The 27,479-nt window shown below is 40.1% G+C and overlaps 1 protein-coding gene across 3 annotated transcripts in view; it reads right to left on the bottom strand.

Annotated features, from left to right (window-relative positions):
• The window catches only part of LOC132394191 (tudor domain-containing protein 7-like), a 137,687-nt gene that overhangs the window by 15,498 nt on the left and 94,710 nt on the right, over positions 1 to 27,479 (bottom strand). For 2 of the 3 annotated variants that reach the window (XM_059970033.1, XM_059970031.1), the window contains exons 8-14: positions 15,648 to 15,834; positions 10,636 to 10,747; positions 8,340 to 8,542; positions 7,497 to 7,631; positions 5,663 to 5,716; positions 3,309 to 3,395; positions 38 to 172 (exon numbers count right to left, since the gene is read on the bottom strand). In XM_059970033.1, the coding sequence (XP_059826016.1) occupies positions 38 to 172; positions 3,309 to 3,395; positions 5,663 to 5,716; positions 7,497 to 7,631; positions 8,340 to 8,542; positions 10,636 to 10,747; positions 15,648 to 15,834 (913 nt within the window). The remainder of the gene's footprint in view (positions 1 to 37; positions 173 to 3,308; positions 3,396 to 5,662; positions 5,717 to 7,496; positions 7,632 to 8,339; positions 8,543 to 10,635; positions 10,748 to 15,647; positions 15,835 to 27,479) is intronic. The other variant, XM_059970034.1, reaches the window with a different exon arrangement.

Raw genomic sequence — 27,479 nt, 5'->3', positions numbered from 1 at the left:
CACTGCACTATAGTAAAATAATTCAGAAGATCATTACCTGAGGTGGTATGGAAATAGAGTCCTTGAGAAATGGGGGTGGAATTTCCCTTAGTTCTGATACAGCAACAGATGCAACTACTCCAATGTCCAAAAATATAATATCCACAACTCGAGCACCATGTACATTGGTAATCTTGAAATACATAATATTCAAATTACAAAATCAATGCAAAAAGTTATGCAAAATGCTATAAATTGTAAAAAAATCTTACTTGCTGTATCCATGCAGCCGACCAATGTTACAGAAATGCATAGTTAAATATTGATTTTTTAAAACTGCATTATTTTACCGAGAGCTCTCTGAAATGCCATGATGAGAACAGCGTGGTTAAGTACTTCTGTCAACTATGAATTCCCCATCCTGACTGTTCCACGAGGACTACAGGAAGAATGTGGAAATCATAGAAAAGGTGCAGAGGAGATTTACAGGGATGTTGCCTGGATTTGGGAGCATGCCTTATGAGAATAGGTTGAGTGAACTTGGCCTTTTTTTAAAACTTGGAGCAACGATGAGGTGACTTGAGAGAGGTGTATAATATGAGGAGAGGCATTGATTGTGGATAGTCAGAGGCTTTTTCCCAGGGCTGAAATGGCTAGCATGAGAGGGCACAGTTTTAAGGTGCTTGGAAGTAGATACAGAGGAGATGTCAGGGGTAAGTATTTTTACGCAGAGCGGTGAGCACGTGGAATGGGCTGCTGGTGACGGTGGTGGAGCCGGATATGACAGGGTCTTTTAAGAGATTCCTGGATAGGTATATGGAGCTCAGAAAAATAGAGGACTGTGGGTAACCCTAGGTAATTTCTAAGTTAAGTACATGTCCAGCACAGCTTTGTGGGCCAAAGGGCCTGTATTGTGCTGCAGGTTTTCTATGTTTCTATGATTCCAGAGGAACCAGCAAAGCTCCAGCACAAGAACACAACAAAAGGAGTAGGCTCTTTTGTCCTTCAGTTTGTTCTGCTGCCAAATGACATCTCTTGTACATGGTATGAGAAAGCAATTCTACTTGGAGCATTCCCACTTCATCAGGATTAGTGGCTTTCTATTTGCCTTCTCTGACAATGGTGAAATACTCGGGTTCTCCAATTTGGTCATTCCTTTTGATGACCAAGAATTGGAAATTTGAAATAAAATGGATTACACACAAACTTAGACCACAGAATTTCTGATTAAAATATTAAATTGAATCTTTTTTTCATCTAGCATGTGGTTAATACAACCACTAAGCATCAGTTGTTGGACATTACGTTTATAGGTTACAAGGTACAATAAAAAGACCCATTAAAACATCAGTGTATCCCAAGACAGGGCAAATTTGGAGTTATTCAGCCCAAATTCAGGCAAATGAGATTGACTTTAATAGACATTACAAGATAGCGCAACAAAAATTATGATTGGACAGATGGTTAAAACAGGATCAGTGATTGAAAAATATAAAAAAAACTTTGGAATTTTTTTTGCACTTAATGTTGCCAATTAAGTCATAATAGGTTAAAGAACAAATGAAAGAAGGACATAGCGAGAAACACACTAGATTGAGTCATAGTTATACAACACAGAAACAGGCCCTCCACCCACTGGCTTTCAACCACACATTCTACAGTTATTCCTTCTTTCACACATTTCTCCACAAATTCTCATCAACTGTGTCCAGTTCTGCCACTTACCTCCAAGTGAAGGGGAATTTATCACAGCATATTAAACAAGCAATGTGCAGCTGTTAGGATATGGGAGAAAATGGAGCAGCTGAAGGGAACCTACGTGGTCACAGGGTTAATGTGCGAACTTCACGTGGAGAACATCCGCGGTTAAGATTGACTTGTGTTTCTGGCGCTGCAGAACAGTGGATTCTCTAGCTGTGCCACTATGCTGGCCCATTGCTGCTTGTGGGCAATTTCTGTGTTGTAGTTCTTTTATATATCATAAATGATGTACCAACTGGCAAACTCAGAATATTTAAACAGCAAAGTGGAACAAAACTGAAGCTGGCACAGCTAGTGGGCCAAAGGGCCTGTATTGTGCCGTAGTTTTCTATGTTTCTATGATTCGAGGAACCAGCAAACCAGCAAGTCATCAACAGAAGTGACCAGTATCAAACAAAAAACATACTAAGCAGCAAATGTTACCAATTTTACACCAAATAACACAAAAAATTACTTTGTTTTATAAATGTCTATGATCAACATTGAAAATACATTAATAGAGCAGTCTAAACAAAAATAAGTTATTTTGATACAGTCCAACTGGCATTCTCACCATAACTAGACTGTCATGTGTAATTTATGGCCAGCGGTATATAAGCCTTGGAAAAGATATACAAAATGACTCCTAGTTTATCGAAGCTCCATTACTCAGATGAATCCAAGTCCCTTAGCCTATTTATAATGGAGCAGTATAGATAAACAGACAAAACACCTGCATAGTGTTCAGACGGATTATTAGAATTCAAAAGATTGACACTCAGGAATGTGCTGTTGGCCACTATGATTGATGGCAACTGCCCACATGGTTAGAGAGGTTTATACCCCGAGGCAAACGTCACATTATACAGAAGGCATTTTTTATATAAATAGAGGGAATATTTAGTCCACAAGACATACAGAAAAAGTTTTAAATCATTGAGGTTTAAGGGAGTTTGGTTTTTTTTGAAAAAAAACAGTAAGAGTAACACAGTCACACCTCCTTCTTTAGCTTTTTCTGCTATTGCAAAGCAGAATGTGAGAGGCTCATCAAACTGATGGAGTAAAGGCTTGAAGAGCCATTATGTATACGAAATTATGATGAGGGCCAGGCATCATGGATCAATTAATTTCTTTCCTTTTCGGTCATTTTGTTATGGTCTGATGTTTGCTGTACTAACATCACTGACTTAAATGACAAATTCTTTAAATTACTGAGGACAATAAAACTGCATCATGTGCAATAAGCTGCCCAAGTCATGTCGTCTCATTCTTGAGTTCTGGAATATAAACGAAGAAGAGGGATGGTAACCAGAAACTAGAACTTCTATTCAGTATCCTTGCAGTGAGCCTGCTGCAAGGATGCTGTAGTATCTATGGTAAATTGATAAATAGCCTGTTAACATTTGATAGCTCAGACACAAGTAATGCACATGATGAGCCTTTAGGAACCGTAACACAAATTAATACTTAATATTAAGAGGGAAAGGGTAATATTTGAAAATGGCACTAAATAACTTTTGCTACTTCCCAGAGATGTTATTGAAGAGAAAAATCAAAGATTCAGATATATATTAACTGTCAAAACTTACCTCTACTCGTGCCCACTTTCCTCGCCATCGTGCTAAACAACGCTTACCACAAAAAGGTAATGAGACGAAATATTCTGATGTGAGTTGCTGTAATTAAACAAGGCCAGAAAAATGAACTTATAATTTTGGAGAAGTAATTCAAAGATAACCTTTTTCATATTACATGCAGTACAAATTATCCAATGAAATATACCTATTAATTCACATGTGCAGTCTTCTGTTACATCTTTTAAGCAAATTAAAATATTGATATTATTTAAACAACAAAAATGGAAAAAATTTAAAGACCAATCTTTTCATTTCCTTCTCCAAAAGTTATTCCATGCATTGAGTAGTTTGGGAATTTGAATTCCTCCCTCCACTGAAGTCTGGTAGCATTAGTAGATAGACATATAGCAAAGGTGTAAAACATGTAGATTGAAGGTGAGTAGATTAGCTGCACTTTAACACTTAGTTGAGTTATTGCCATATAATTTATCAAAAAGTACACAAGAACAAGGGGTACGTTACTTACTCTACAATCAATGATACCAAAAAAACCAAGTCAACTTTAAATCAACATCTATTTTAAAAGCCAAGCATCAGCTTAGCAAGTGACAACGATGATGGAAACTGATCAATGTAAATTGTCTGATTTTGGCCAACGCTGTTTAAGTGACAAGGATGACACAAATATAAGCCATCCAACATTTGATTGCTTAGCCCAATTTGAATGAAATAACTCTGAAACAGGCACATTAGTTGGAAATCTATTGACTGATAAACGAATATACAGAAAATATTGGATGCTGCAGCACAGCAACATTAATTTACAGGAATGAGGGTGAACAATTTCTAAAAATCAATGTTCACTATGCATTTGGGAGAGGATGTGAAAGAGGCCCACGTCCTATTCTTAGAAATAGAAGAGAACTAAATGAGCAATCAACATCCCCAAATGAAATAACAAGAAACAGTAACCTTCTGGCTCCATTTGGAAATTGGATCAAAATAATTTATTATGGCTAGAGGACAGGATATGAACCTAAGTGTAGCTGAAAGCTGGTGGAAAAAGAAGGAATTTTTCAGTTATATAGACCAGATCTTAGCTTAATCCTGCTCTTCTCTGCAGAAGTAGTTGCAAAATGGGAAAGCAGAGGTGTTACTCTTCCTATAATTCCTTGAGTGAATTGTGAAGAGATGGAAGCAGCATGAATTAGAATTCCCCTCCTTAAATCAAAACTTCCTGCAAATTACTGATGTTTGGTATACCATAATGACGTCCCTCCATAAGTACTGTAAACCATGTGTATCTTCTTAATAGGATGACAGATTGGCAGATAACAGGTCTGATCAATTAGATGCATGATATTCCACAGCAATATTTCCAAAAGAAACTAAATGGCTCAAAGGGCTGCATGGTGTAGCTCAAAAATAAAATAAAATTAACAAAACCTCTTTCCCCGAAATAAAATGAAAGGAATGAGAAAGGTCAGGTGAAGCACTAAAGGCTGTGTTTGAACTGGTTTCCATCTAAAATTAACAAAGTTTTCTCTTTCCATATTTTGTTGAGTTTTTCCCAGCAATATTCTTCACATACAAAAATGGTTACATTTCAAAATCTTGTTTAATTAGGAATTCTGAAAATCCATTCCTCGAACTTTGCCTTTGTAAATACTATACACATTCATAAAACAAGATGCTTTGAAGCATAATGATGTCAAGGTACTAATACAAATTGGAAGTGTTTACTTTCTGAATATTAATCTCTGTAGCTGGAGAATGTACAGTGCGGTAGTAGACCAGGTTGTATTCAAGGTGATCAACATGATACCTGGCATGAACAATTTATTGCCAGCTTCCTTTTGAGTTTTACACTGATATGGGACCAGCTCTCTCCATCACATTCTCTTGAATGCTTAATGGAGAAATTTTTTATCCACCTGTCAGTAGGACCCTCACCACCTGGGACATGCCCTTTTCTCATTAAGACCATCAGGGAGGTGGTACAGAAGCCAGAAGACTTGCACTCAAAGTTTTAGGAACAAGTTCTTCCCCTGCATCAGATTTCTGAATGGTCCATGAATCCATGAAAACTAGCTCACTATTCCTGTTCTGCACTATTGACTTTCTGACTTATTTATATATTGTAAATTATAGTAACTTGTGTCTTGCACTGTACCACTACTGCAAAATGATAAAATTTCAGGGCATGTCAATGATAATAAAACTGATTCTGAAACAAGTTACTCGAGTAAATGATACACACTAAAAGTGAAAATGCTAATTGGACACAATGCAAATTCAGAATCTAAATATTGTAATACACAATCAGCAAGTATGGGATATATTTTATATCCTATGAACAAGCTGACCTGGTAGTGCTCAAGCAAGGATGAAGAGCCTTTATCGTAGCATGGTCCCAAACACTGCACAAAAATATAAATACTATTTAATTTTTCCTGTCAATAAAAACAAACTGATTACTAATAGATTATGTATTTCTACCTATAGAGGAATTAAAATCAGAAGACAAGATTCCCACTAGATGTACAGGGACAAATAGGATGTGTGATGACGGCTCTATCAATTGCTGAGGGAGAAAAACCCTCAAAGTAAAGTGAATATCAATGTTTTTGGAAGAACACAATGCTTCCCAACTGATAGTATGCAAAAGTAACTTTGCAGTCAAGCCTGCTTCATGTTCTTACTTGCAAACATGCAAACTAAAGACACAAATATCACAATAAGTGCCTTAAAAGTTTCTGTAGAATCTTTAAATAAAAAGCTATTAACCCAAAAAAATCTACAAAATCAAACGTCCTTAAAACATGAGGTTAAAAATTAAACACTCAAACCAGAACTGCATCAAAACAAAGATATTCACCCTGCCCCTCCCCACTTTCATATAACCAACCTGACAGCCATGCAATCACATGCCTACTGCTGTGGCTCAAGCTGTGTTCCCTTGCTTTAAATTTTAGAACATGCATGGGTGTTGTGATGCAAATGAGCCAGATTCTTTGGGTCTCAAAGGCAAGGGCTCTGGACACACAGTTTTAATAATGAGTTTATTTATAAGGGGAGAAGAGCTTGGGAACAACACAAGTGGCTATAATATTCACACAAACGTGCTTAGAATAGACAAGCATGGGAAAAGTCAGGTTGGCAGTACAATACACCAGAAAACAGTGTAGGGACAGAGTACAGGTACACATACAAGCAAGGGAAAAGTAACTATGATACCCGCCACCCCTTGACTATGGGCAGGCACAGCTCTCTGTTACAGGGACAACAATAAACACTTCCCTAACCCTATTCAATGCACAGCTCACCACGTGTCTCCAGCACTGTACTGCACTCTTCAGCCCGAAGTGAAACACGGTGGTCCCTCGAGGATGGCAAAAAGAAAGCGAGCCAAGCACATGTAGCACCCTTTATAGCTCAGGGGGCTGGTGGGTCCAGCCTAGGTGATTCACCGGGGGGCAACGGCTTGGTGCTAGACAGGTTAATCCAATTAAGATGGCCAATGGTTAAGTGTGCATTGATTTAGTTGGGAGGGGTGAAATGTTGACTGGCATGTGGTGTGCCTTCCGACTAGGTGAGGGCACTGCTGTCACGTGGCAGGCACACCTGTCTGGATACACTAGGTAAGATTGGGCTGGGGAGTAAGTTCATTTGGGTGAACACTGAAATGTTTGCATTCATTGCTTTTTCCTCTCATTCCAAGTGTGGTGTGGTGTTTGTCCCCATGTTTCCCCATAGAATTTCAGGGTCCAGAACCCTGGTAACAAGCTATGCTCTGTCATCTGATCAATGTCCACAACAATCTCTGTCCAATCACATTTATCCATGCAAAGTTAATACATTTAATTAAATCTTATCACAAAACTAGTTTTTTAAAAAAAGTTGAGTGCGTCGAGTAGGAATGAAATGAAACTATGGAGCAGACAATGATGGTATAGCAGAAACGATGTTAACAAGTGAGAAAGAACAAGCTACAGATGACAAGGGTGAACAGTACAAGCAGAATATCTTAAACACAAAATGAGACTGACTGACGAGCCTATCTTTCCTTTAAAAAAGTTCATAATTACATCTAGCATTCATGCTAAATATCTGAATCAAGCTCATAGGAGCAAAGCAATCCTTATATTCACATGTTCATAATATATTTCATATACTCAAGTGTTTAAAAGTGAAACATACACGGTAGTTGAAATATTGTTCAACTTTTTCAAGTAAGGCACTGAGCTGGTTCCAACCCTTCGAAGGTACTTGACAGTAGATGGTCCCATCTGAACAGACATTGGTAACTACCACATTAAGGTACACACCATTTTCCTGTAACAGAAATTCAGAACCATTTAGAGTATTAAGGCTTTGAATTAATTTGCACGAATTAAAATACCCAGCAGTAAACATTGTCTTAATGGCATAGGTTTTTTGATCTTTCTGATTTACATTTAATTTTTAGCTGTAACATTCAAAACCAATATGCACTTGCAGTTTATTTCATTCCTAAACATCCAAAAGTTAATAATCAAACACTGTGGAATATTTTTGCAACACCAGCAGTATATCATTAAGTACATATTGGTGACAGTGGTACGTATGTCAGGGTCTGGATATAGTAATCAATCTAAAATATGTTCATATATGGTCTCCTTTCAAATTAGGAAAGAGAAGAGGAGCAAACACAATACTAGAGAATCAACAAAGGTGAAAAGGGAGGAAGTGGAAAGAAATGGGATTGGAGTAGGGAAGATGGAATAGGATGAGGTGGGCTGAAGAAATTCCAGAAATGACAAGGAAAGGAAGATACCAAGTGAGATTTCATTCTTAAGTTGGATAATATATTTAGGCACTTTGAAATACAATTGTGTACATCTACAGAAATGTCATTATTCCAGTGAGTGAAAGTAGAGTTCAAGGTCTGAGAAAAACAAAGTTTGTCTCTTTGAGCAATACAGAAAATAAATATTCTGTCTTTTTGTGACACTGTTTGAAATGTAGGACTTGAGCTCCAATAAGAAAAATCAAAGAGTTTACCTTCAAATTCACTTCAAGTGTCTTGTCATACAAAGCCTTCAGACATGCAGCATTAATATTAAAATCATCATCCCCTGAAGTATCATACAAAAGAACAAGTGGAATCTCACTCCTTTCTAAGATTTCCATCAGCAATATCTTTCCACTGGCTAAGAGTTCAAAAGATTCCAATACACATGGCTCTTTGCAGAATGCTTCAAGACCTAAAACACAAATAAACACTATTTTAACTAATCTTATATCCACAAACATATCCTCACTAAAAATTAATTGTATTTCATAGGTGAACTCTTCCAGCATTTTTATGATAAAGGTTACATTTGAACTCTATTTCACTACTAGAGCAACACACACAAAATGCTAGAGGAACTCAGCAGGTCAGGTAGCATCAATGGAGAGGAATAAACAGTCGATGTTTCGGACTGAGAACTTGGTCCGGATGAAGAGCCTCAGCAGGAAACATTGACTGTTTATTCCACTCCATTGATGCCACCTGACCTCATGAGTTCCTTAAGCATTTTGTGTGTGTTGCTCTGGATTTGCAGTGTCTGCAGAATCTCTTGTGTTTGTTTTGCTTCTACAAGGCCTCTGTACACAAAGGGTTTAATTTACTCATGTGTAATAAATGCATAGAAAAAAAGAAGAGAAGTAATCTGGCTGTGGCAGCTACTCATTTGTCTATTTCCAAGCAAGTGCGCTGCAATGCTTGTTTACAATGGGGTCTGCACATTGAAAAATGCAGCCTAGGTGTATTGCAGAGCACCTGTGCTCTGTCTGCAGGAATAATCCTCAGTTTCAGGTTCTCTGCCACTTTCGTTCATCATTCCCTCTCACTCTGACCCATCCAGCCTCCTGTATGATAACCACAAGGACCAAAACTAAAAGATCAAGGAACAATTGTTTGTCTTGGTATTTTGCAGCCTGGAGGTCCTTCCTTAGATAACTCAGTCTCCCTATCCGTTTGTAACAGGACTGGCTAGTTTTGCCTACTGGGTATGTCCCAGTAGATCAGAATTGAAAAAACACGTGTGGACTAAGATGTTAACTGTCCTGTGCTATCATCAGTGGGATCATCAGTTGATCTGCCACCTGTCTTCAGGAGTTTCGGCCCGCTTATGATCAAGACTCCCTTGAGGTGTTGGGTCAGCAGTGCTAAAGCACCACCTCCCATTGGTGAGCTTAACAACTTGGCATCTGCCTCTATCAGAGCTGTTGGTCGCTTCCATCCAACAGATGGTCTACTCTTCAGGTGTCTATGCAACTACTGAAGGGTTTGCAAAAGATGGATACACTGTCCAACTATCTGCCCCTCTGGACGTACTTAGTCCACACCCATGATGATCCTGTCTGTCTGTCTCTCTCTCTACAATATTAATATTTATATAGAGATACATACACACACATATAATATACACACATATATATACACACACACACAGACATACTTTATTGATCTCGAGGGAAATTGGGTTTCGTTACAGTCGCACCAACCAAGAATAGTGTAAAGATATAGCAATATAAAACCATAAATAATAATAATAATAATAATAATAATAATAATAATAATAATAATAATAATGTAAATTATGCTAAGTGGAAATAAGTCCAGGACCAGCCTATTGGTTCGAGGTGTCTGATACTCCGAGGGAGGAGTTGTAAAGTTTGATGGCCACAGGCAGGAATGTTAAGGATGTAAAGAGAAATATTTAAAGGGAACACGAGGGGTGCTTCTTCACTCAGAGGGTTGTGCAAGTATGAAACAATTTCCAAATGGAAGTGGTGGATGCAAGTTCAACTACAATATTTAACAGAGGTTTGGATAAGTACGTAGATGGGAGGGACATGGAGGATTATGGTCCAGGTGTGGGCCAATGGAACTAGGCAGATTAATAGTTCAGCATGGACTGGATGTTTCTGTGCTATATAGTCATAGTCTCTATGACTATGAGAACTGAAGAACTATTTGAAAATATAAAAGCATTGCCAAAAATGCAGTTGCACAACTAAAAAATCTGAATGCAGTATCAGATCATTTTCAGCTTGGATAAGGATTATCATTCATATGAGCACATTGAACGAATCAGGAAATATAATTCTATGTCCTCACAACCAAAAAGCAACGTCAAGGTATCAAGACAGCATAAATATTCTTTAGCATCGTTAGCACATTATGGTACCAGAATGAGCAAATTGTAAACTTAGCCACTGAAGTGAAGGAAAATGAACTGCTAATTTTGGATACAGAACTGGATGAAAACCATGAACTCTTTCAAACAAAATGTAAAGTTTTACTTGCCTGCCAGTTTGCATTTTGAGGCCTGAAAGCTCAAGGAGCAAAATCTTTGATCTAATTTGTATAATTTTGCCTTGTCAACCATCTCATTAAACCCATGATCCACAAAGAACACCTGAAAGAGAAATATTGATGGTGCCAACTATGTACTCAATGGTTTAAAAACACAAAATCTGAAAACAGCTTGTAAAATATGTGCAATTATTGGAAATATACAGGGCAAATCTATGGCTGCAATAACATGAAATAACAATGTTTTTTTATTAATTATAAGAACTTGCAGCTATTAATATTCTTTATGATACGCTGTTACTGACTTGGTGGCAGTGGCTGAAACTGAGAGAAGTAATTTGGGCAAAAGATAAAGCAGCAAATATCTGTCTCCAACCAGCTCAGTTTCAGCAAACAGATTTATGTGATTTGACCAAACTTTAACAGAATGCATGTAACACTCTAAAAAGACAAAATATATATTACTAACAATTATTTATTATCATAAAAATGCAACCTGAATTTTAACATAAGTATGTGTGGAGATGGGGCATACATTCGGTATAGGCAATCAGAATCAAGCAAAGTGGATAGAGCTCAAAAATAGGAAAGGAGCAATCTCTCTGATAGGATTATACTACATAACCTCCCAGAGCCACTTGAACACTGAGGAACACGCATGCAGGCAGAATAGGGAAAGGTATAAAAATAATAGGGTTGTTGTCATGGGTGAATTCAACTTCCTTAATATAGACTGGAACTTCCTTAGTGCAGAAGATTAAGATGAGTGAGATTCAGTTTCATCTGCCAGTGGGATTCAGAATTGGCTTGCCCTTAAAAGACAAATGGTAGTGGTCAGTGGGACTTGTTCTGGCTGGAGCTCTGTGATGAATGGTTTCTGCAGGACCTCTGCTGGTTGTGATATAAGTGACCTGGATGAAAAAGTGACGGGTGGGTTAGTAAGCTTGCTAATGATATGAAGATTGGTGGTGTGGGCAGCATGAAAGACTGGCAAAAGATAGAGCAGGATATTGCAGTCACTGATATGGGCAGAGAAATGGCAGATGGAGTGAGGTACTGCACCTTGGGAGATCAAATGCAAAGAGATAGTACACTGTTAATATCAAGACCCTTAGCAGTGTTGACTTGGAGAGGAATCGTGTGACCCAAGTTCATAGCTCCATGAAAGTAGATACAAAGGTTGATAGGGTGGTTAAAAATGCACATGGCATGCTTGCTTTATTAGTTAACGAATTGAGTTCAAGAGTCAGGATACATGTTGCAGTTTTATAAAGCTCCAGCTAAGCCACTCCGTAAGTATTGCATCCAGTTAGTTATCCCATTACAGGAAGGATATCAAGGCTTTGGAGAGGGTGCAGGAGTTTACTAAGATGCTGTCTGGACTAGAAGAAATGTGTTACAAGGAGAGGGTGGACCAACTTGAGTTGTTTTCTCAGGAGTAGCTGAAGCTGACTGGAGGCCTGGTAGAGGTTTACAAGATGAGAGACATAGATAGAGTAGACAGCCAGTATCTTTATTTGCAGAGCAACACGCATAAATTGCTGGAGGAACTCAGGTCAGGGAGCATCTATGGTGAGGAACAGTTGACATCTGGGCTAAGGCCCTTTATCAAAACAGGAAAGGAAGGGGGAAAAGGCTAGAACAATTTGTTTACCCCAGGTTTGAAATGCCTAATAACAGATGGCGTGAATTTAAAGTGAGAGCAAAACATTCAAAGGGGATGCACGGAGCAAGTCTGTTTAAAATACACACACACACAGAGAATAGTGGGTGCCTGGGGGGGTGGTGGAGGCTCTTAGACAGGCACATGAATGTGCAGGAAATGAAAGGATATGGACATTGTACAGGCAGAAGGGATTAGTTTAGTTTGGCATTTGATTACTAAATTAATTAGTTCATTACAACATTGTGGACAAGGACCTATTCCTGTGCTGTTTGCGTTTCTATGAATCTCTTGATGACTGTAAGCATATGAGTATACTTGAAGGAAATCAGGAGCACACAAGATAGACTAGGCAGGCAGAGTTAAGGAAACTCCAGAGATTTTATAGATATATTGAGTAAAAAAGTATTAGGGTGAGAGCAGCTTGTCTGTACTTGCAGATGCAGGAAAAGGGCAAGATTTTTAATGAATATTTCTCACGAGTTTTTACCATGGAGAAAATGACAGATGCTAAAGAGAAGGAAATAAACGATGTCTTGGACCACATAAATGATCAGGGAGGAGATAATGGAGGCCTTAAAGCACATTAAGATGCATAAATCACTGGGGCTTGATCAAGGCATCCTTGGACCTTGCTAGGGAAGGAATTGAAGAGGCCCTTGCAGAGATACTTGCTTCATCTTTAGCCTCAGGTGAAGTTCTGGAAAACTGGAGGGTGGCATTCGCATCATGCCACTACTTAAGAAGAAAGGAATCTCTAGACTAGCAGGTCTACAAGGAAAGTTGATGAGGGTAAGGCAGTGGATGTTGTCTATATGGACTTCAGTAAGGCCTTTGACAAGACTCCGCACGGAAGGCTAGTTAGGAAGGTTCAGTCGTTAGGTATTAATATTGAAGTAGTAAAATGGATTCAACAGTGGCTGGATGGGAGATGTCAGACAGTAGTGGTAGATAACTGTTTGTCAGGCCGGTGACTAGTGGTGTGCCTCAGGGATCTGTATTGGGCCCAGTGTTGTTTGTCATATACATTAATGATCTGGATGATGGGGTGGTAAATTGAATTAGTAAGTATGCAGATGATACTAAGGTGGGTGGCGTTGTGGATAATGAAGTAGGTTTTCAAAGCTTGCAGAGAGATTTAGGCCAGTTAGAAGAGTGGGCTGAACGATGGCAGAAGGAGTTTAATGCTGATAAATGTGAGGTGCTACATTTTGGTAGGAATAATCCGAATAGGACATACATACATGGTAAATGGTAGGGCGTTGAATGCAGTAGAACAGAGTGATCTAGGAATAATGGTGCATAGTTCCCTGAAGGTGGGATCTCATGTGGATAGGGTGGTGAAGAAAGCTTTTGGTATGCTGACCTTTATAAATCAGAGCATTGAGTTGGGATGTAATGTTAAAATTGTACAAGGTAAGGCCGAATTTGGAGTATTGTGTACAGTTCTGGTCAATGAATTATAGGAAAGATATCAACAAAATAGAGAGTACAGAGAAGATTTACCAGAATGTTACCTGGGTTTCAGCACCCAAGTTACAGGGAAAGGCTGAACAAGTTAGGTCTTTAGTCTTTGGAGCTTAGAAGGTTGAGGGGGTACTTGATAGAGGTATTTAAAATAATGAGGGGGATAAATCGAGTTGACGCGGATAGGCTTTTTCCATTGAGAGTAGGGGAAATTCAAACAAGAGGACATGAGTTGAGAGTTAGGGAGCAAAAATTTAAGGGTAACACGAGGGGGAATTTCTTTACTCAGAAAGTGGTAGCTGTGTGGAATGAGCGTCCAGTAGAAGTGGTAGAGGCAGGTTCGGTATTGTCATTTAAAGTAAAACTGGATAGGTATATGGACAGGAAAGGAACGGAGGTTAATGGGCTGTGTGCGGGCCACTGGGCCTAGGTGAGTGTAAACGTCGGCACAGTCTAGAAGGGCCGAGATGGCCTGTTTCCGTGCTGTTATGGTTGTATGTTACATGGTTGTATAGGTCTGACATTAGTAGTGGGCAATTTAGTGGAGGTGATTGTGAAGGGATAGGATATATCAACATTTGAATACACAAAACCTAACTGCGGACAGTAACCGTGGCTTTATAAGAGGTAACCAAGAGTATAGATGAGGGTAGATGAAGTCTAAATGGACTTCAAGGCTTCTGAGAATATCCCACATGCCCAATTAGTTTGGAAGGTTAAAATGCATGGAATCAAGGGAAAGACAGCTAAGTGGATTCACAATTTGCTCAATGATAGGAAGCAGATTGTTTTGCACACTGGAGTTCTATGACTGGTGTGTCACAGATCAGTGCTGGGACATTCATTGTTCCTTCTTTATATAAACAATTTGGATGTGAATGTACAAGACACAGTTTACATATGATAATAACTTACAGTTATAACAAGTATTTACACCCCTTGGAAGTTTTCATGTTTTATAACATTGAATCACAGTGGATTTCATTTGGCTTTTTTTAAAAACACTGATCAACAGAAAAAGGCTCTTCGTGTCAAAGTGAAAACAGATCTTTACAAAGTGATCTGAATTAATTACAAATATAAAACTGAAGCCAGGGTTGTGGGGAAGGTAAAGGGCTAGAGAGGAAGGAATCTGATAAGAAAGTGGACCTCAGGAGATAGGGAAGGAGATTACTCGGGGGGAGGTGATAGGCACATGAGGGCAGAGTGGGATATAGAAGAAGGGAATGGGAGGGAAAGATGCTTTTAAACCAGAAAGAGAAATTGATATTCATGTCCTCAAGTTGGAGGCTACCCAGACAGAATACAAGGTGTTGCTCCTCCACCTTGAGGGTGGTCACACTGTAGCACAAGAGGAGGCCATGCACTGACAGGCTGAAACAAGAATCAGAATTAAAATGCTTGGCCACCGGGAATTTCTGATCTTGGCAGATGGAGCACAGGTGCTTGATATAGCGGTCCACCAATTTATGGTGGGTCTCACTAATGCAGAGGCGGCTGCATAGGGGGCACTGGACACAATAGACAATCCCAACAGATTCATAAGTGAAGTGTTGCCTCACCTGGAAGGACTGTTTAAGGCCCTAAATGGAGGTGAATGGGCTGGTGTAGCACTTTGGCCATTTGCAGGGATAAGTGCTGGGAGGCAGATTAGTGGGGAAGATCGAATAGACAAAGGAATCACGCAGAGATAGATGGGGTGAGCACAGATATTTGAGTTAAGCAGATGCAGGTGAGGGCAGCAATGATGGAAGGGAAACCCCATTCTTTGAAAAAGGACATCCCTTAAATTAATTTCTCTCATTAGAAAGCATGGATGTGGAAATTCAGACAAATTGTTCCTTTCAAACTGCAGATTTCAAATTACTAGTACCTTGACTTTTTCTGCTTCCACAGTAACAATCTGCGCTCTTAACCAGGAGTCCTCTTCAGCACCTACAGCCACAAGCTGCCCGATATTGAGTGAACTTAACGGCATCAGGTCAGCTGTGTAAGTGTAGTGTTCTTTCATGGAGTCTTCCATGTGCTCGAGAGCTCCAGAATACTCCGGCCCAATGTACCTGCAAAAGGGCAATTTTTATTGTCAAGTGCTTAGTCTTTAAATATTTCAGCTTTTCCACTCTAAAGTGTACCCACTTCTGGAAAAGGATTTCCTGGGCTGCTTTAAAAATGTATAGGGTACAGGGTGTGCTTTGATAGATTTCTATAAAGACTCCAGGTGCAAAGACAAGGTACATAGATAATACTTGGACCTCAAAACAGCAATAACTTTCCCCAGTGTTTAAATGGAGAAAACCGTACTCACCACATGACAGTCTAGGACAGAATGGGGAAAATCTCAAAAAGGATTTCAACATAATTAGCCATTTCAGCCTTGCCACAAATTTGCAGCATTTTCCCTCGTCTCTCCCAGATATATACCACTACGCTTTAACCAACATTATAACTGCATAATTCATCTCCCATCTCCAAACTATCAGGCATTACTTTAGTGTCTTCTCTCACCCCTCCCCCCTCACTTTCGTCTCTCGCCAACTTAAAGCACATTTTGCCAACTTTCCAAGTTCTAAAATGTTTTCAACCTAAATTGTTAATTCTATTTGGCCTGCCAAACATTGGTAATATTTTTGTTGTTCCTTCAGACCTTGGATTTAAAGATGTTATCACCAACAGGAAAAATTTAACTGAAAAAGGATATCAAGAATAAATCCTTGGGAGGCTCTAACGTGGACAAAAAAGCTAATTCACAATTGAGTTGTCTTGTCCATGATCAGAGTGGAACCAAGGAATGCAGTGACACCAAGCTGAAGAAAGGTATGATTGAACCAAAGTACCTGGTTAAGGCTGTCAAATATGGCATGGGTAAAAAATGCACTGCAATTCTGGTTTGGCTCAGATATAGAATCAGATTTAATATCATTGGCATATATCATGAAATTTCTTGTCTTTGTGGCAGCAGAACAATAAAATACAACAGAGAAAAAACTGAAACTATACATAGATAAATTAAATAAGTACTGCAAAAATAGTAGAGAGGTAGTGTTCATAGGTTGTTTCCATTCAAAAATCGGAAAGCAGAGGGAAGAAGCTGTTCCTGATTTGTTGAGTGTGTGCCTTCAGGCTCCTGTACCTCCTTCCTGATGGTAGCAATGAGAATAGGACACAACCAGAGTGATGGGGGCCCTTAATGAAGTTTGCCACCTCTTTGAGGCATCACTCCTTGTGTCATCAGAAATTTTATAGATGGCTTTTGAGCTGTGCTCAACCACACAGTCATGGGTGGAGACAGAGTTGACCAGTGGGCTAAGCACTCATCCCTGGAGTGCGCCAGTATTGATTGTCAGTGAGGTGGAGACGTTATTTCCAATTTGCATGGATTGTGGTCTTCCGGTTAGGAAGTCGAGGATACAGTTGCAGAGGGAGGTACAGTGGCCCAGGTTTTGGAGCATATCGATCAGAACTGAAGGAATGATTCTGTTAAAGGCTGAGCTGCAGTCAATAAACAGCATTCTGATATATGTATTCGTATTGACCAGATGATCCAAGATCATGTGAATAGCCAACAAGATCGCATATGCAGTAGACCTATTGTGGCGATAGGCAGATTGCAGTGGGTCCAGGTCCTCGCCCTCGCCAAGAGTTAATTATAGCCTTAACCAACCTCTCAATGCACTTCATCACTAGATGAAAGTGTTGCTGGACAATAGTCATTAAAGCAGCTCACCCTGCTCTTCTTAGGCACTGGTATGATTGTTGCCCTTTTGAAGAAGGCAGGAACTTCTGATTGTAGCAATGAGGGATTGATGTTTCAACATTAAAACATTGGTCAGAAAACCAGATTGGACAGATTGTGGTTAACATGTGGAAAGAATACCTAAAAAGCAAAATACATGTAATTGTAGGTAGAGGGTTTTGAGGATGATTTTTTTCCTGGAGGAGATAAGAATTGCGGTGTTTAAAGGAACAAAGAATACCATTTGGAATATCCACCAGCTTAGGATAAAGAAAGCTAGTTTTGTGAGAAAAGGTTTGATTGACAAAGGAATGGATACACTCAGGGAGCAGTATGCAAGGGGTTAGTGTGGGGGTGGGTGGTGAAGGAAGAATGAAAACGGGCTCAGGCTAACAATAAATTTGTAGTGCAACCACTTTGCAAGACCACAGGAGTCATGGGCAAACGATTATGCAGATCAGCAGCCAAAGTAGTTGGAGAAGGAAGTACAGCTGCAATGAACCTTCACTATTGACAAAAAAATATACAGGCTCAGAAGCAGAAATTTAAGAAAGTATCAGTATTTGCCTTACTTGTGTTCAAGAACATGGAGTTAGAAAGAAAACAGAAATATTTGTGAGTGTGCACAAATCCAAATATGAAACAGACATCTAGGGGACAAAAATTGGAATAAATGAGGGTGAGGGACTGAAAGATCAGTCTGTGCAGGGACAGAGGTAAAACATCAGAGAAAAAGTGGAAATAGTTTGAACAGAGATGAATCCTCCAACTTCTTTGTGTATTGCATTTAATTCAATAAATCAGGAGTTCACATCAGGCCAAAGAGGGCAGTAGGAAAGTGACCACTTATTTAAGATTAGTTTTGTAAGGAACTGATTATATGAATAAAAGCAGTACACAGGCTCAAAGGTTACAGGAAAGAATTTGAGCAAAAATCTGGACTAAAAAGGTATTAAGCCATGCTGGCCTGTTATGGTGGGACAATGTAAAGGTTGGGCAAGCACAAGGCATGAACTGGAAGACCACAGGTGGTGTGATATAGGCAGAAAGCTCTACTAAAGAGTGTGGATGGGAAAGGAGGGTTAAAGGAAAGGCTGTGTTATAATAAAAGGATAGGAGCTTTACTTTGAAAGAGAAGGAACCAAGAGTGAAAGAGTGCTCAGGACTTGGTATAAGTCGTGATATGGGCAACAAAGATTTGCCTATGTACTAATTTACTGTAAAGGTTAAAAAGAATTGCTTCAGGATTATTCAAATCAGTTCACAGCCAATGACATACTTCTGAATGCTGTAACTGTAGTAATGGAGGCATCATGATAGTGAAACTATGCACAGCAAGCTCCCATAAACAGATTTTAATAATAAACACTGCACAAAATATCAGTAGAGAAACATAGGAAGCAGTGATTATCAAAAGAGTTTAGAAATGCTCTATCCCAATTTAAATTGGAAGGCAAAACTGTAATTAAAAAAATGAAAACCTTTAAGTCAGATATGTCGCTGGGATCATCTGTGTACATTGCCACGAGGGATAAATACAGGGAAGCTGAAGAACACTGAATTGCCAAAACATTACAGACTAGAGTGGAAAAAACACATAGCAGATGCCAGGTTGTTAAACATGCAAGGTTGACGACAGAAATTTTACACTTTAAAAAATACATTAGGTAAAATGAGTATGAAAAAAGACTAGTAGCAAACAAAAGAGCATCCTAAAATATTTTAGAGATAGAAAAAGTAGAAAAGATGTAAGAAGAACAGTGGAGCAGATCAGTAACAAACTCTTCCTATTTAATTAAATAGCAACTTTACACTTTAAAAAAAATCAAGGAGGATGGTGCTGCTGAAGATCTCAAAGGAAGATGTTTTTGGGATTCTGAAACTGATAAAAATTGGTTGGGATGGTAATAGAACAGCTTGCTGCACTCAAAGTGGACAAATCACCATGGCCTAATGAGATAACCCATGGGTTGCTGTAATCTCATGTACACTGATAGCTTTTGGTTGCTGCCTTATCAGTGGAAAATTAAAAATATGCTAACCTCAGTGGTGGGAAGAGTAATTATCAGGAATAGATTTAGCTGCCAGGCATTGTGCATTGATTGGTGTTAGGGATTCAGGAGTGTTGAATAGTGATTATAGCAGACATTAATTCAAAGGAAGACCAATCTTCAGTTCTCAATGTAAATGTAAAGGGGGTTTCTTTTTTTCTCTTTGTTACTGTTGGGAAAGGGTTTCCTTTTGTTAACTAGCAGGAATGCTAATTTACTGATAATGAGAATGGTATTCCTTTGTAAACCAAATGGGGATTAATGTTCTTTCTTCTGAGTCTGTAAACTTTTGTTGACGGGCTTTTGGGCAGATCGGCGCGAGGGGGTCGAGAGAGAGGACGCAATGCTCTAAGCTGGGCGAGGATCGGACCCCAAAGGGGGGTCCGAGGCCGGGAGATTCTCCGAGGGGGGGGGGGGATGAAGCTAGATGTGCTTGGTTGACCACTCGGAGGGTCCTGAGTTGTTTGGAGAGTCGAGGAGTTCGGAGGGTCCTGAGCTGCGAGTCGAGGAGTTCGGAGGGGAGCGAATGGTGGCCAGAAGACTTCAGTAATTGAGCTCCAACGGCTGTGCACGAAGTGGTTTGGACTTTGATAAGTTTGGCGCCTTTTCTTTAATTTTCTCTTCATATATACTGTATCGTTATTAATCACTTAGTTATAGTTAGCTTTATAAATTGTACTCATTTAATCGCATATGGTGTACTGTCTGGTTTTGGGCGAGGCGGGAACATCACACAGCATCCACACCAGCTGATTACCCAGTTTGGCGGGGCCGAAGGCTGCTCCCCCTAGACAAGAACGAGCTGAGCGAGCCTGAGGCGACCCAGGGAGTTACAGCAAACATTAATTCAAAGGAAGACCAATCTTCAATTCTCAATGTAAATTACAAATAGTAATCAGTCTGAAATTTAAAAAAGCTATGTTGGAAAATGCTGCTGTTCACAGAGCACAGGCTGTTGTCTGCTCCGGAGAAATAGTCTGCAAAGTAACCATGAGACGTTCTAATGTGCATTAGCCAGACATAAGACAGTGGGGTTATGTTAACTGACTAGTGTCAAACCAGGTAACAAGGGCTATGTTATTTTCCACCGCTTTAACTGAGTTCAAGGAAGTTTGCAGACCAGGCTGATATTATCATTTAGCACATTACACTTGGTTACAGGCACAATTAATCAGACAACAGCTGGAGTATTTGTGCACTTCGAGAGTTAGCCCTTGCAGGATTATGTTTTGGTGTCCAGAATCTGTGCTCAGAAGCTTTTACACTATCCATGTAAATTACTCTGTTCCAGCAAAGGTATTAGAACATTCAGAAATCTCTCCTGAGTGGGTATGTAACCAATTGAAAGCAATCCTTACTTTTACATTTTGAGTCTGACAAAGTGATTGTACAGTTGCAAGAAAAGGTCTGTGAATCTTTTGTAGTTACCTAGTTTTCTGCATTACTCATAAAATGCGGTCTGATCTTGATCCAAGTCACAATAATAGACAAACACTAACTGCCTTAACTATTAACACACAAACAAATGCATTTTTCATTTCTTTATTAAACACGTTGTTTAATCATTCACAGTCCAGGCTGGAAAAAGTATACCCCCCTTGTATTTAGTAACTGGTAGAACATCTTATCAGTAATAACCTCCACCAAATGTTTCCTGCAGCTGCTAATCAGACTTGCACAACCGTCAGGATGAATTTTCGACAATTCCTCCATCCATTTCTGGATTACCTTGCATGAACAGCCATCCTCAGATCATGCAACAACATCTCAATTGGGTTAAGGTCCATACTCTGACTTGGCCATTACAAAACATGGCTGTTTAAACCATTCTGTTGTTGATTTACTCTTTTGTTTCAGATCATTGTTCTGTTGCATCATTCAACTTCCATCAAGCTTCAAGTGGCAGACTGCTACCCTGACGTTCTCCTGTAAAACATCCTGATAAAATTTTGAATCCATTGTTCCCTCAACAATTGTAAGCCGTTCAGGCTCTGGGGCAGCAAAGCAGCCCCAAACCATGATGCTCCTTCCACAATGCTTCACAGTTGGGATGAGGGTTTGGTGTAAGTGTGCAGTGCCCTTTCCCCTCCTAACATAGTGGTGAGCATTTCTACCAAAAAGTTCAACTTCTGTCTCAGCTGTCCACAGAACATTGTCCCAGAAGCACTGTGAAACATCCAGGCAGGTTTTTGCAAACATGAGACCTGCAATGTTTTTTTTGGAGAGCAGTGGTTTCCTCCATGGTGTCCTTCCATGATTACCATTCTTGTTCAGTGTCTTTCTTAGAGTGGACACATGAACAGCGACTTTAGCAAGTTCTAGAGAATTTTGCAGGTCTTTTGCTGTTACCCTTGGGTTCTTTCACCTACTTCAGCAATCCACATTGTACTCTTGGTGTGATCTTTGCAGGACACCCACTCCTAGGGAGAGTAGCAACAGTACTCAATTTCCTCCATTTGTAGGCAATTTTGTTCACTGGGACTGATAAACAGTCAGGTCTTTAGAGATGCTTTTGTAGCCTTTTCCAGCTTCATACATCTCTACAGTTCTTCTTCTGTGGTCCTCTGAAAGTGGTTATGATCGAGGTATGGTTCACATAAATATCTTTCTTGAGAATAGCAGGGTCTGCCTGTCTGTCTGTCTATGAGCACCTCTATAACCCACACCTCCAATCTCATCTCACATCTCATTGGATGGAACACCCAATTCCAAGTAGCTTTTGTTGAAGGCATTACTCCCAGAGATTCACATACCTTTTTGAACCTAGACTGATTGTTTAAATGGTGTACTCTGTATTGATGAGAAGTTGTATAATTGTTTGTGTGTTATTAGTTCACGTAGATAGGTGGCTGTTATTGTGACTTAGATGATCAGACTACATTTTGAGTAATTAATGCAGAAAGCCAGTCAATTGCAAAGGGTTCACAAGCTTTCTTAACAACTGTAGCCACCGAAACCATATTGAATCTTACTTTGAATCTTAAGGGTATAAAAATGTGATGTACATTCAGTTTCCAAAACTATCCAAAGGGCTCTGAAGAAAAATGCTGAATTTGTCTGCAGACTGGCATAGTCCAGGCTGCAGGAGTACTTGCTAAGGGATGCATTACAAGCTCAATACAGCCAAAGCTGAAGCTCTGGGGGGCAAGATTACAGTATACAGTTCCTCAGCTACTGGGAATGGAAAGGGAGAGGTGGGTGGGGAAGCCCTTTGATGAAAGAAAAGGACATCACTTCTGGGAGCTGCTTGAGTAGCAATAGTGCTATATTTGTTTGTATTTTTTCTTTAAAATGTTTTTTCTTAAAACATTTTTTCTTAAAATGTTGACACTGTTACGAATGAGGAGCAACTCTGACGGGCAGAAGGGTACGGAATCGCCAATGCCCGCCCCCCCCCCCCCACCTTTTTTGAGAATCGCAAACTCGCTATTATTTCGGGTCTGATACCCAGGAAATGAGAGAGATACACAGCATGTCAGGAAATGAGAGAGAGACAACGCCAGAATACACAAGGTGGAATGTCTCCTATTGACAAAGAGAGAGATTACTGCTATTGTCTCTTGAAGGAGGAGTTGTGTATTGAGTACTGTACTATTCATTGAAACCCCTCTGGGGGCAGCCAGAGTTGTCTGGTTGAGGGATTGCATCATCCCAACCTGATTGACACCTGAGACCCCGTGAGTGAGGATAAAAGTAGGGTCTGGGGAACACCCCTCAGATGCACCAGGAGAGATGCTACAAGACCGGTGGTGGCTTGTGTGTGTGTCCACCCTTGCCTGGGTGATGAGTCCTCAACGGAACGGTCTAAAGGACGGATATGGATCAAGATTGAAAAAGAAAAGTCAGCAAGTTTCTCTCTCTCTCTCTCTCCCTCTCTCCAACAACTGCAACACAGTGATCAACAACGACTGCAGCCTGTATGAACTGAACTGAATTTTATATTTCCATTGGACAATTCATTATCCCCTAGACAATGATAGAGCTTATTTCTTATTGATTATTATTATACCTGCACTTTTAGATTTAGTATTGATGTCGTATATTATCTGTATATTTGCATTGATATTATTTTTGTGTATTTTTACTAATAAATACTGTTAAAAATAGTATCATCAGACTTCAACAGCTAGTCCTATCTTTGCTAGTAAGACACCCAGTTACGGGGTTCGTAACAACTTGGGGCCTCGTCTCGAGATTTGATACCAAATTGGAGGACCAGTAAATCGGGCTTTTAAGTCCAGACTTGGATCTGGTTGCGCAGATAACCAGACGGGAAACCAGCGAAGATGGACGTAGACGAATTTACACAAAACCCGACTCTGAAGGCGCTAGAGGGGGCCACAAAATCGGACTTGGTAAATATTGCGAAAGGACTAAATCTCGCAGAGGTGAGGTTGTCAATGAAAAAGTGGGAGATGCGGAGGACCATAACTCAGTATTATATTGAGAAGAATGCGTTTTCGGCTGAGGTATTGGACAATATCCCTGAAAAGGTACCAGCTATTGGGACGGTTCAGTTAGAGTTGGAAAAGTTGAGGCTGGACGCAGAACAGAAGAAGGAGGAGCATGAAATTAGGTTAAAAGAGCTGGAAGCAGTTGAAAAGGAGAAGGAAAGAGCTGAAAAGCAGAGGGAGTATGAGGAGAAGGAGAAACAGAGGCAGCATGAGCTGGACATGGAGAAGTTAAGGCAAGAGCGAAGAGCTAAAGGGGCAGACCGAGAGGAGAGATTTAATGTTAGTAGGGAGTTTAGGTTAGTACCTCCGTTCAAGGAGACGGATGTTGATAGTTACTTCTTGCATTTTGAAAAGGTGGCAGAGAACCAGAAGTAGCCCAGAGATCAGTGAGTGGCGTTGTTACAAAGTGTGTTAAAAGGGTAGGCACAACGGGCATTTGCGGCGTTGTCTGTGGAGGAGGAGGAGTATGAGAATTACGAGGAAGTAAAACAGGCCATTCTTCAGGCCTACGAATTGGTACCTGAGCCCTATAGACAAAAGTTCAGAGATTTAAAGAAAGTGTGGAATCAGACGTATGCAGAGTTTGCCTATGAGAAGGGTCTGCTCTTGCATCGTTGGTGTGCGGCAGAAAGGGAGGAAGAGGATTTTTGGCATCTCAGGGAGTTAATTCTGAATGAGGAATTTAAAGGTTGTGTTTCAGATGATATCCAGATGTATTTGAACGAGAAGCCGAATAAGTCCATATCCGAATTTGCCAGGTTTGCAGTTGACTATGTCCTAACCCACAAGATAAAGTTTTCCTCGACTAAGAGTTACCAGAAAGACCGTAGGAATGGTAGAGAAAGCCCGCTGGCTGAGGCAGAAATTCAGCTGGGAGCTAGTGGTATAAGTAAGGAGGAAGAATGGCAAGATGGCAGGAGCGTTCCTGGCTTGACCTGTTTTAATTGTGGAAAGGTGGGTCATATTGCATCTAAATGCTTTGCTCCGAGGAAGGAGACAGGAAAAGGGAAAGCAGCAGTCCCTACAGGGTGTATTGTGTCAATCAGCAAATCGACGAGAAAGCCCCAGGTAGATAGAATACGAGAGGGGCGCGAGAAATTTATTTCAGAAGGGACCGTGTCTGTGAAAGGGGGAGAAACACTAGTTCCAGTGCGGATCTGGAGATACTGGAGCTGAGCAGTCATTGATTCTCGGTAAGGTACTAGATTTTGGTCCCGAGACCGGAGAGGTGGCTTTGAGAGGCATAGGAAAAGGGACAGAAGCTGTGCCTTTGCATAGGATCATTATAAATTGTGATCTGGTATCTGGACCAGTTGAAATAGGGGTGCGATCAGAATTTCCAAGAGCTGACGTGGACGTCCTTCTTGGTAACGATTTAGCAGGTGGTGAGGTTTGGTCAGCAATGAAGCTGACAAGCCAGCCTGTAAGAGTTGAGGACCCGCCCCTAGGTTCCAAGATCTATCCCGCATGCGCGACCACTCGCAGCATGTCAAGAAAGGCAGCTGAGAAAGAGGCCAGTTTTTAAATGAGTCCTGTGTGGATTTGGCCGAAACGTTTTTACCACCCTGTACCAAGAGGGGTTAGAGGGTGGTAAAACGGAGAATAGGGAGGTGAAAGAGAGTAAAGGAGAGGAGGTAGACCTACCCTTAGCCAGGAGGAAATTTATAGAGGCACGGAGTAAAAATGAGAAACAGATAAGGCTGTTAGAAGGTCCAGGATTAGACATGGAAAATCTGTCCGGCTTGACAGAACTGTTTGAAGAAGTTGAAGAAGTTAAACGTGTTCCCGATAATGAAATAAGGGCAGTCCTAGATGAAAAGGATGTCGTTATGTTGAAGGAGTCTGGTGGGTTAGCAGATGAGGTTGTTTCAGCCAGCAGGGTTGAGTTTACTCCGGAAGGGAGTTGCCCAGAGAGTAACTGGGAGGATCAGGGGAATTTAGAATTTGAAAAGGGGACAGGTATTGAAAGCCTGGAAGAGGCAGATGTCCCATTGGAGTGTGTTCAAGATGTGGATGCACATGGTACTGAACCTAGTAATGAAACTCAGGAAAAGTCTGAGGTTTCTGATTCAGTTAAAAAGGAATGCAGTCCTTGTGGGTCAGATGGACTTGGTTCAGTGAAGAAAGGGTTAATCTTGGTAATAGTGGGAAGTAAGAATTCCCAGTTGTTTGTGTTTGAAGGTGTTTTAAAAGTTAGTGAGGAGATAAAAGGTGGTGATGTGGATATTATTATTGAAGGAGAAGGGAAAAGTGTAGTTCCTGAGTTGAATGAAGAAAATTTAAAGTCTGGATTGGTGTCAGAAGCAGTAACCAGGCTGAAGGAACAATGGCTTGTTAACAAGGTGCCTGTGAATCAATTACAGTTTGATTTGGAATGTAAAGGTACCTTACTCGCTAATGTTATTCAAGGGTGTGCTGTGACGAGGCAGAATTCAAAATGTTGTTTGGACAAAGAGGGATCGCTTGCAGATATTAAACTGAAAACTAATAGAATGAGGGGCCCTGAAGATAAAACGAACGACTTGCTTAAAAATAAAGAATTGTGTGGAAGTTCAGAAAATGGGTTAAGTTTGGAAAACATTGTTGATAAAATAACTCCTATGAAAGGAGCATGCAAAAGCCTATTCCACACTGGTGAGCAAGCTAACCACATGAGAGCTAACTGGAAAGGGGGCGAAGGTTGACAAAATGCCACTTTAAATAACCGGATCTGGTTTTAAGGGATTTCGACCAAGCATGTAAATAATAAAGACAACACCATGGAAGATTGACTGTTAAGTTTAAAAGTAAAATAAAGATTAGTATTTGCATAAACTATTGCAATGTACTACAGAATAATCACACATGTATTGGTTCACGTTTTGTAACTTAAGATCACAACCCTTTAGTTTTGTTTTCCTGAAGAAAAGGAATAAAAAAAATAAGTGGTTATTAAGTTGGAGTCTGATGCTGCAAGAATTTGATATTAAGATACAGCATATTAAAGGAAGTGATAATGTGCTCGCTGACTGTTTATCTAGATGCTGAATGGAATGTATAACTGTACTACTCTGCAGTGAAAAAACTCTTTTGTATTGTGTTAGCTTCTGAAATTCTGTAAGACTCTATCAGTTAATTTTCCCTAGTGGTAAAAATCCTTAGAAGGATAGGGGGTGTTACGAATGAGGAGCAACTCTGATGGGCAGAAGGGTACGGAATCGCCAATGCCCGCCCCCCCCCCACCTTTTTTGAGAATCGCAAACTCGCTATTATTTCGGGTCTGATACCCAGGAAATGAGAGAGATACACAGCATGTCAGGAAATGAGAGAGGGACAACGCCAGAATACACAAGGTGGAATGTCTCCTATTGACAAAGAGATTACTGCTACTGTCTCTTGAAGGAGGAATTGTGTATTGAGTACTGTACTATTCATTGAAACCCCTCAGGGGGCAGCCAGAGTGGTCTGGTTGAGGGATTGCATCATCC

Source organism: Hypanus sabinus, chromosome 5, assembly GCF_030144855.1.
Source record: "Hypanus sabinus isolate sHypSab1 chromosome 5, sHypSab1.hap1, whole genome shotgun sequence".
Lineage (NCBI taxonomy): Eukaryota > Metazoa > Chordata > Chondrichthyes > Myliobatiformes > Dasyatidae > Hypanus > Hypanus sabinus.
The sequence above is the reverse complement of the archived record's forward strand: the minus strand, read 5'-3'. Positions and strand labels throughout refer to the sequence as shown.